At 38.0% G+C, this 9,834-nt stretch overlaps 1 protein-coding gene across 2 annotated transcripts; it reads left to right on the top strand.

Annotated features, from left to right (window-relative positions):
* Positions 1 to 263: 263 nt before the first annotated feature.
* On the top strand, positions 264 to 8,101 carry cir1 (corepressor interacting with RBPJ, CIR1). Of its 2 annotated transcripts, XM_053627046.1 has the most exons (10): positions 264 to 419; positions 1,986 to 2,080; positions 2,535 to 2,608; positions 2,723 to 2,736; positions 4,310 to 4,362; positions 4,491 to 4,539; positions 4,681 to 4,798; positions 5,587 to 5,693; positions 6,746 to 6,831; positions 7,109 to 8,101. In XM_053627046.1, the coding sequence occupies exons 1-10, from the start codon at positions 348 to 350 to the stop codon at positions 7,959 to 7,961; spliced, it is 1,521 nt and encodes a 506-aa protein (XP_053483021.1). In that variant the 5' UTR covers positions 264 to 347; the 3' UTR covers positions 7,962 to 8,101. The 2 variants fall into 2 exon arrangements, with proteins under 2 accessions (XP_053483021.1, XP_053483022.1); XM_053627047.1 differs by lacking the exons at positions 264 to 419; positions 1,986 to 2,080; positions 2,535 to 2,608; positions 2,723 to 2,736 and adding an exon at positions 3,578 to 4,015.
* The last annotated feature ends 1,733 nt before the right edge of the window (positions 8,102 to 9,834 follow it).

Raw genomic sequence — 9,834 nt, 5'->3', positions numbered from 1 at the left:
GTTATATATCCAGTTGTATTTTTATTATATACTTTATAATATTACCTTTCCCTGGCACCTTTTTCTTTACCGTGGTTTATACATGCTTAACTGTATAATGTTTAATATTTGCAATTGAACGAAGGTGTATAATCATGTTTCTTGAATAAAAAAAAGTAACATAATTTCCTACATATTCAAATAAACGGCTCATTGTGTATATGTGAGTCGGCTCTCAACTTTCATTGAAAAGAGCTGACTCAAAGAGCCGACTCTTTAGAGAACGATACGTCACTAGTAAACAAGCCGCTGTGTTTGGTGGAAGTTTGCGACTGTTCTTTTTGTGTCGTTTGTATCCGCGTTCAGCCATGGGGAAGTCGTTTGCTAATTTTATGTGCAAGAAGGATTTTCACCCAGCCTCAAAATCCAACATAAAGAAGGTAAATAAAGTTCAGTGAATTTTTTAAAGCAAACTAGTTAGCTAGCTAGCGAGTTTGCTAACTCTAGCTTGACGAGTTTATTAGCATGGTACCAGTCAGTACGTTTATTAATCCGATATTATCCCGATTAAGATAATACTCTGATTAAGAAACTACCATGTAAACAGCGCTTATTGATGACCTTAATCCGGCTAAAGTCATACTAGAAGTAAATATGTGGAGTATTCCTGTTTTAGTCACGTTATCGAAGTGCATTACAGACGTGTAAACACCTTAAACACACTATTAACGTCGTGTGGGAGTTTTCACCGCATTTTGCGACAGGACACATACACGCACGGCAGTGCTCAACCGTATGACGGCAAACAAGAGAGCAAGGCTGCGTCCGCAACCGCGTACTTACCTACTATATAGTAGGCGAGATACATGTATTTCGGCTACTATATAGTAGCTAAATATGTGGTACCATAACGAAGACGAAATGTATGTTGACACGTAAAATTGTGGAGGGAACGGCGTGGCGCTGTGACGTTAATCGATCTATGTTCTATAACAGGTAAAATGGTAACATGAAAGGAATATTCTAAAAGTGACTCATGTAAACACCTTAATCAGGATATTATTTTATTTAGAATAAGGTCAGTAATTAGAGTACTGCTGTCCATGTTTGTTTCAGAGACGTCACTATTACTTATTTAATCATGTTGACTTTTCCCCCCTCATACACTGTCTGGAGAGCTTGGGATTGTCCTACACGTTGACTATTGACAGATTTGACTATTTTCACCAGAGAGCCTTTAGCTTACAGTCACTTCTAGCTGAAGTTATTTAATGCAGCTTATTCCCAGGACAGTGAGGTCACCCTTCAGTTACCATGGAATCAGAAAGACCTGTATGGTGATGAAAAGAATAATAGCCTTTAAATATAATGTTTAAACAATCCTAAACACTCATCCTCCAATCATGCAGATACAGGTCAAAATCATCTGATCTTAGTGACTTTGATTCTGGCACGGTTGTTGGTTCGAGTTTTTCAGAAACTGCTGATCTCCTGGGATTTTCACACACATCAGTCCCTAGAGTTTACACAGAATGTTGTGAATGACATCCAGTCCGCAGCAGTTCTGGTTGTAGAAACGCCTTGTCGATGAGAATTTGCTGACTGGAAGTCTGTGGTAACTCGGATAAACACTGTTCGCAACCGTGAAGAGCAGAAAAGCATCTCAGAACATTCAACATGCCAAGCCTTGAGCCAGACAACAACAGAAGGTGATGTGGGGATCTTCTCTTGTCAGTCAAGAACAGGAATCTGAGCCAACGGCAGGCACAGATTCACTGAATCTGGACAGTTGAAGACTGGAAACATGACCTGTGAAACATGACTATCCAGTTTTGATGAACTGGATTGTGGTGGTTTAGGTGTATAGTGTTGTCTAGCTTCAGTGTGAAATTAAAGAATCCAACTTCAGATACTAAACATCGACTACATTCAGCGTAAATGGAAGATTGTGTATGTTTTTTTGGGGTTTTATGGCTATGTAAGAACGAGAATAATGTATATTTTAGGTATGGATGGCGGAGCAGAAAATAACCTTCGACAAGAAGAAGCAGGAGGAGCTGATGCAGGCTTACGTGAAAGAGCAGGAGACCTACAACAACAGGTTAGTCAATAGATTTAGCTGAATCTTGTTACTAATTGTGCAAAACTGCATGCTTCAAAATGGTTGAATAAGGTGGACAGGTTTAACTGGCACAGTGTACAAGCTTTCATGCTATTTGGGGTGAAACCATCCACTGACATGGTTGTGTGTGTGGGTGGGGGGCACCAGTTTGGTTGTGCATGGGCTTCAAACACATCTTGTTCATACATATTGTACAGATTTCCTATGCACAAGTTTGTGTTAGTCTTTGCATTGCATTGTTTGCTGAAGGAATTTCCTTAGATCACATCAGCACAAGAGATTCTTTAATAATATGCTGACAGGTAGAGTGTGTGAGCACAGGAATATTGCAGTTTATGTCTCATCCCTTGTTAAATACCTGATGTTGCCTGGAGGTGGCAGTGTTTTCCTTCTGTAGTAATGTTCTTAATCGTTTCAACCTGATGTGTTTTAGACTGCTAATGGGTGACGACCGGGTGAAAAATGGCCTGAATTTTATGTATGAAGCTCCTCCTGGTGCATCCAAAGGTAATTAAATTCTGATCATTGGGATGATGAAGCTGCATTTTTTTAATAAAGTTTTGTGTACTTACTCCCTGTCTTTCTGTCTTTTTTTTTTCATGAACTGTCTGATCTTTGAAGAGGAAACCAAAGAGGTAAGTTGTGTCATGCTACTAAGTAGGAATTGAAGTCTTAAGTCCTAAAAAAATGTTGAAATGCTTTAGATGGAGTGGTTTATGTAAGTATTTAAACATGATTGGGTTGTGCTCTTATAGGAAAATAATCACAGACAGGATGGTGGGTTATTCATGGATGATGCATCATAGTTTTTGTTTTTGTTTTATCCATTTGTAGTTATATTTTATGTCCTGAAATGTCCAAAAGTTATTTCCTGTTATGACTTGCACTGTAAACAGTTGTTTCCACACCAGCTTCTGTGTCTTCATTCTCTCTCTTGAATTTAACACTATAAAAGGCTGGTCACATCACCGAGAAGCTGCTAAATGTAAAGTCCTCTGTCTTAAACTTTTCTGTGCTGCAAAATGTACTGACTGTAACAAAGTGCCGACAGTTAAGACTGTTTCACTTAACGTTACATGTTTTTGTCCTTACAGAAAAATTCACCGTGTCCTCAGTCTGATATTTTTCTCTGTTAAATCACAGCACTTTTTTATTTGGGCTTCAATTATGTGCCGCTTCTGCCATACAAGTCTCTGTGAATGAGAAATGATAACGTATTAGATTGAGTACACTAATATAAACCTGTGATTTTCACAGTACTTGGAAACATTTTCACAATGCACGCTATGCCAGCAAAATTGTAATGGCACATTTACAAATCTTACCAAACAGTGTTGACTGTTGAGTTGGTTAGTGTTATAAAAGTACTGACAATCCAGCAATTTACAGTTGAGGTCATAAGTTTACATACACCTTGCAGAATTAGCAAAATGCTAAAAAAAAAAAATAATAATAATAATAAATTGTATAAAGGTGTTTTTTTTCCATTTAGTTCTGCCCTTCAGAAGCTACATAAGATATTTACATTTTTCCCAGAAGACGAAATAATAAGTTTACACCGACCAACCTGTTCAAAAGTTTACACCCCCCCACACCCCCCCGGCTCTTAATGGAGTGTGTTGCCTTCTTGAGTATCAGTGAACGTTTGCACCTTTTGGAATAGTTCTGTACAAGTCCCTCAGTTGTCCTAAGTGTGAAAAGGTTATATAGCCACCATTGGAAAGGGGTCAAATATGCAGAACATACTGGAAAACCAAATATCGTGCAGGACCTGGAGGATTTTTCAGAAGAACAGTGGGCAGTTTAACTGTTCAGGATGAACAACGGATTCATAAACAAGTATCACAAAACATAAAAACAGTCGTTGATCGTCCAGATAACAACACATAGAATTAAGAACCAAGTGTATGTATGGTATGTATTTTGAACTGGTTCATTTGTGTAAATTCAGTTATTATTGTTTCTTGTGGACTATATGTAAACATTTTGTTATGTGAAATAGCTTATTCAGGGCAGAACTAAATAAAAAAACAAAATACAATTTTTATGGTCCCTCTTATTTTTTAATTATTATTATAATTTTGCAGATTCTGCAAGGCATATGGGACTCCAGCCATATCATAGAAGTTGATTGTTACATCATTCCTCACATTATCCATATGACAAATCCATATCCCCGTGCTATATTGTTTTTTATCGTCTTGACAGGAAGGAGAATCTGAGTATAAGTTTGAGTGGCAGAAGGTAGCTCCTCGTGAAAAGTAAGTTGTTGTTGGTTTTTGTTTTTTTTTGTTTTGTTTTTTGAACTCTTTGTGTGTGTTCAAATGAGTAAGACTTATCCTAATACTGATAACGTCGTCCTTCTGTTCTCTTACTTCCTGCTCTTTAGGTATGCTAAAGATGACATGAACATCAGAGATCAGCCTTTTGGGATCCAGGTTAGACTTTATTTTACCATCTTCTCTCCGATTTTTGACAGTATCAGTACTTTGACCTCTGTCACTGCACTTTATTATAATTTAGATTCATATAGACATGTAAATAGAGCAATTAGTGAATTTTTAACATTTATTCTGTAGGTGCGGAATGTACGGTGTATCAAGTGTCATAAGTGGGGTCATGTGAACACAGACAGGGAGTGTCCTCTCTTTGGCCTGTCAGGAATCAACGCCAGCTCTGTAACAAATGATGAAGCAGGTAAATCCTTTTTTTTTTATTTAATTCGTAGTATTTTTACATAATCATCGATTATTACATATCAATATGCTTTTACATAGACATCATAAACTGACAGAAACAACTGCTAATCTTTTGCTGTCTGTAATGTTACTAATTCATTATTAACTGAAATGCTTGTGAATGGAAAATCTCTGTGCTGAATTTCTCTGGCCCTGAAGATGGCAGTGTTGTCATCTTAGAATACATTATTAAAGGTAGATACTACATTTCCTTGAACCTGAGAAGGATTCATGGCATGCTTACTGTTGTTGAATTTGTGCAAACTATATTTATCACTTTAGACTATATCTTTAGACTATAACAAGGCACATATGTGCATACTATAAATGAAACCCTTACATCACAGCAAAATTTGCATCAGGGATTATCAGCAGTGCTTTTACTTGGGGCAGTCATGATCCAGAGTCTCTTGAATGCCTCTCAGTGCAGGAAGCAGTAGTTGTGTGCGCTGAGGACTGTAATCAGAGCGTATAGCAGTACAGTAATGTGTTTACTCCTCCTGGGTCCAGCGTGACAGTTCTCAGACTGGCCCTCCTCCTGAGCTGCCAGAAAAATGCAATTATTGTGTATTCTGATTTGCTCTAACCACTGCTTTGGCAGAATAATACAGTGTGATTTGCCCAGTCAGGGGACGAGTGAGTTGATTTGGTGTCCCTTTCTGTTAACAAAGCTGCTGCTGTGCTCCCCTCTGAGGGGGATGCACACACACATCAATGTGACCATGATGTTGTGTTTTGTGCAAACAGGCCCGTCGATGCACCCCTCCGAGTTAATGGCAGAGATGCGGAACAGTGGGTTTGCGCTGAAGAAATGTGTCCTTGGGAGGAACGCCACTGTTTGTGATCCAGCACAGGTAATCTCCAGGTCCCCCCCCGACCCCCTCAGGCTCAAATAAGACCAATGATATCCATGCCCAGTTCCGAGCAAGGAGAAGAGAGAGTGTGATTGCAGCAAAACGGCCAATTATCAGACAGCGGCACAGCGATTCCAGTCACAGCAAGTTTAGTCAAGAGAGCAGGCTTGATGAGACAAACTACCGAAATTATAGGAAAGCAGGGGAGCAGGAACATTGCTCATTTTACAGCTTATAGAGCTTGTGGCGCTGATGTTTATTGGCCTTTACATACACATTCTTGTTTTGTTTTTTTGTTTTTTTTCCAAAATATTTTTATTTAAAAAAAATACCTCCTGTCACAGAGATGCAATACAACTCACATTTTTTGTGTGTATGCATGTGTGTATATACATGTGTGTGTGTATACACACATTATATACACATTATATGTATATATATATATAATATATATATATATAATATATATATAAAACAAAAAAAGGAGCACTCTGCACTCTTTAATTTTTCTCCTACACTCTGTTCAAATGCACTCTCCCCCCCTACTAAGGATGTGAAAACTATATCTTTTTGTATAGAGCTTAATGGAACTGAGGCATTAGGAATCCCAAATATAGCAATCAATGGGCAAGGTTTTAGATGTACTCTGAAATTATTGGGCATAATAGTAAAGAAAGCAGTCCAAAACCCATACTGCTCAGAGCAAAGGAAAAATATATGGCTAAGATGACAGGGAGAGCCATGGCATTTATCACATTTGTCTTCCACTTCTGGATATATCACAGTCTCAACAAGTGGACCCTATGTAAAACTTTCAATTGGATGAGTCCAAGATGGGCACAAGAAGTGGTAGACTGTATCCTATCCTATCTATAGCATGTTCCCAAAACTCTTCACTTATTTGTATTCCTAATTCCATTTCCCATACATTATTTATTTTGGTACTCGACTGACTGCTTAAAGCTGTGTGTCTGTGTCTGGGTGTAGGTGTAGCATACTTAAGCTCAGTGGCGTAAGTGCTAATATGATTAATTACTGAACTTCTACTACAGGAGTTTGTGGCCAGTGAGGAAGAAGATGATCCTGAAGTCGAGTTCCTTAAATCTTTAACCACAAAGCAGAAACAGAAGCTCCTCAGGTGTGTGTAAATATTTATGGAACCGAATATGCTATGTGTCTTAATTTAATCTTAAATTAAATCTTCATCGGGATTTGTAATTATTCCACTGCTATTAAAATGGTAAAATAATATAAGAACTGTAAGAAATATATATAAATATATAATATATTGCATTTTATAGTTAATCTCTAATGAAAGATTTTATATTCAGCTGTTTAATTTTCTTATAATTTAGTTCTCTTAAATGCCTAAATCAATTGCTTCCTTTTTTTTTTTTTTTTTAAAAAAAAAAAAGAAAACTTGACCGGCTAGAAAAGAAAAAGGACAAAAAGAAGAAAAGTAAAAAGGAGAAAAAGAAGAAACGCAAACACAAGAAAAAGCCAACTGAGAGTTCCTCCAGCAGCACCTTGGACAGTAGCAGCTCAGAGTCTGAACCCGAAAGACACAAAGCTAAAAAAGAGAAGGGGAAAAAGAAGAGAAGGATAGACTCATCCAGTGACAGCAGTTCTGATAGTGAGAGTGACGGAAGACAGAGAGGAAAAAACAAGGAGCATTGCAATAGAAATCACGTTCCAAGTCTTGATTCTAAGCGTAGCCGAGACAAGCACGCACGCAGGCAGTCAGACGAGCAGGACAGACGACGGGAAAAAGCTGCGAGGTCACCACATAGAAAAGAAAGCCTACAGAATGAGAGCAAAGAGACAGAATGGAGGAACAAGGACAAGGAGAGAAGAGGAGGTGGAGGAGAGAAGAGTGAACAGAGAACCAGCAGCAGAGATAGTGAGAGAAATCGGAGTTTGAGTAAAGAGAGAGGAAGGAAAAGGGGGGATACAAGTTTGGATAATGAAAGGGTAAGGGAGAAGGAAAGGAGTACCAAACAAAGAAGTGTGAGTAATGACCGAGGTAGAAATGAAAAAGGAAGGAGTCAAAGCCGGGATAGACAGAGAGAGAGCAAGGCGATTAGGAAAGAGAGGAGTGATAGCTTTGAACGAAATAGATGTGGAAAAGGAAGAAATAGGAGTAGGGAGAGAGTAAGGAGCAGGAGTAGGGAGAGAATAAGAGTGAGGACTGGGAGTAAGGAAAGAGTCATGAGTAGGAGTAAGGAAACTGTGAGAGTCGGGAATGAAAGGAACAGAAGTCCAAGATAGGAAACTTGAGCGAGAGACCCAGAAATAACATTTTCCTATTGGTGTAATTATATGACTTGTGTTTTAATGTGAAACTGTATTGGGAATACACTGACCTGTAATGAGTTTGTATTTGGTGTAGTAAAAGTAGTTTGTATGTCTGATTGACCCTTTTCTTTCATTCCATGGTTAAAACACTCATTTAAAATAAATTCCCAGAAGAGGGCGCCAAAATACTTTGACAAACAGCGAGAACTCTTCTCATACATTCGTATGCGTATTTTAGCTTCTTCACAATGTTTTACTTTTTTTTTTTATTTGAGCATGAGATAATATCCAACTCAGTATTCAGACACGATATGTTTTGCACTAAAGCGTAGTCGCGTTCAGATTTGGCAGTTCTTTTACAAGGAAGCATGGGAAATTCCTACACCCATCATTCATTGTCATTATCCTTTGAAGTTCATTGATTAAAACCCCAGGAGTTTCATAGAGCTGCTTTACTTGTATAGTAGCTCTTTCAGCATATTAGATATTATGCCTTAGTAATTGAAATATTTCCAGCAAAATTGCATGAATTACCGTAATAATCACAGGTATCCTACTCCATGCTTGCATTGACCTACTGGTATAATTCACATGTTTTTGTGTTAAATTGATTGGTTTCCATTTAATATCAACCAAACATGATATTACTAGAAAACTCAAATTTCATATTTATAAAATCAGAATGGTTCCATGTTAAACATGAACGCTTGTGTGTTTTCCTTTTGAAAGTTTCCACAAGTAGCCTAATTTCCAACTAACACAGCACTAATATATCTCTTTAGGATTTTATTTTAAAATTAAAGCAGAACAACACTACAATCGTTTATGTTTAATATACTTCTTTGCAAAAGTCACCAGTGCACTGTGTTGAAATAAGGTCTAGGTGTTTTGTACTTTCTCCTGACCTTCATGTTGTGGAATGAGATGAGCGTCACTCGAAATCAGCTCTGCTTTCGTCTGGCCCGGGGAGGAAATGTGGAGCGCTGAGAAGGCTGAGAGCTTCTCCACACGACGACATGCACTTGTACGCTGTCTTCAGTGTTGTTCACAAAAACACTCTGAAAGGCTAAGCTTTCAGCATTTTACCATGTAATCATTTTTACCTTTATCTTCTGAAGTTGTTGTATGCAGTTGGCCAATATTCACAGTTGTTCTTCCACTTTAATCAGAAAAACCACACTTGAGCTCGCCTACTTAAAACAGCATCAAAGCACTCAAGTACAAATGTCTTTCCTGAAAGCACTACAATAGCTTCCTGTTCAAATCAGCAATGCTGCCTATTAGGGAAGTGACCCAGTGATCTTATTTTCAAGAATATTTACGTGCATTGTTAAAAAAAAAAAATCCGGAGATGACGTTGATATATGTATATATGTTTACGTAATTGTTGCTCAATTGTTCTGAAAAATCCTTCTGACAATTTATACATGGATGAGTGTGGAAATCTCATGGGGAGGAAAAATATGTCAGTGGGATACATCTAGGAGTATAGGTCCGTTTGCTTGATTTGGTGATAATCACCACTGTTAGCACAAGATTGAGGAGAAAAGATGAGTAAACTACTGAGCCAAGTATGTCTGAGTTTATTGCTAAAATTATATAGCCAAATATTTGATTCCTGTCCTGCCAACCACCTATATTCTTATTAATAATAATAATTTGCCCCATTAGAGATTTGCACATCTTCATAAAAGAAGGTATCTAATTTTGTGAAGATAGTCATTATAGATGGACACCTTGTTTTGACCCTGGACAGCGGTGTGAGCTCCTTGATCAGTGTTATGGTGCTCGTCCTGCTTGTATCCCGCACAGACCGCGGCTCTTTGATCTGTCTTTATTGTGGTGC

This window comes from Ictalurus furcatus, chromosome 6 (genome assembly GCF_023375685.1).
Source record: "Ictalurus furcatus strain D&B chromosome 6, Billie_1.0, whole genome shotgun sequence".
NCBI lineage: Eukaryota > Metazoa > Chordata > Actinopteri > Siluriformes > Ictaluridae > Ictalurus > Ictalurus furcatus.
Note: the sequence above shows the minus strand (reverse complement) of the source record. Positions and strands in the feature narration are given on the sequence as shown.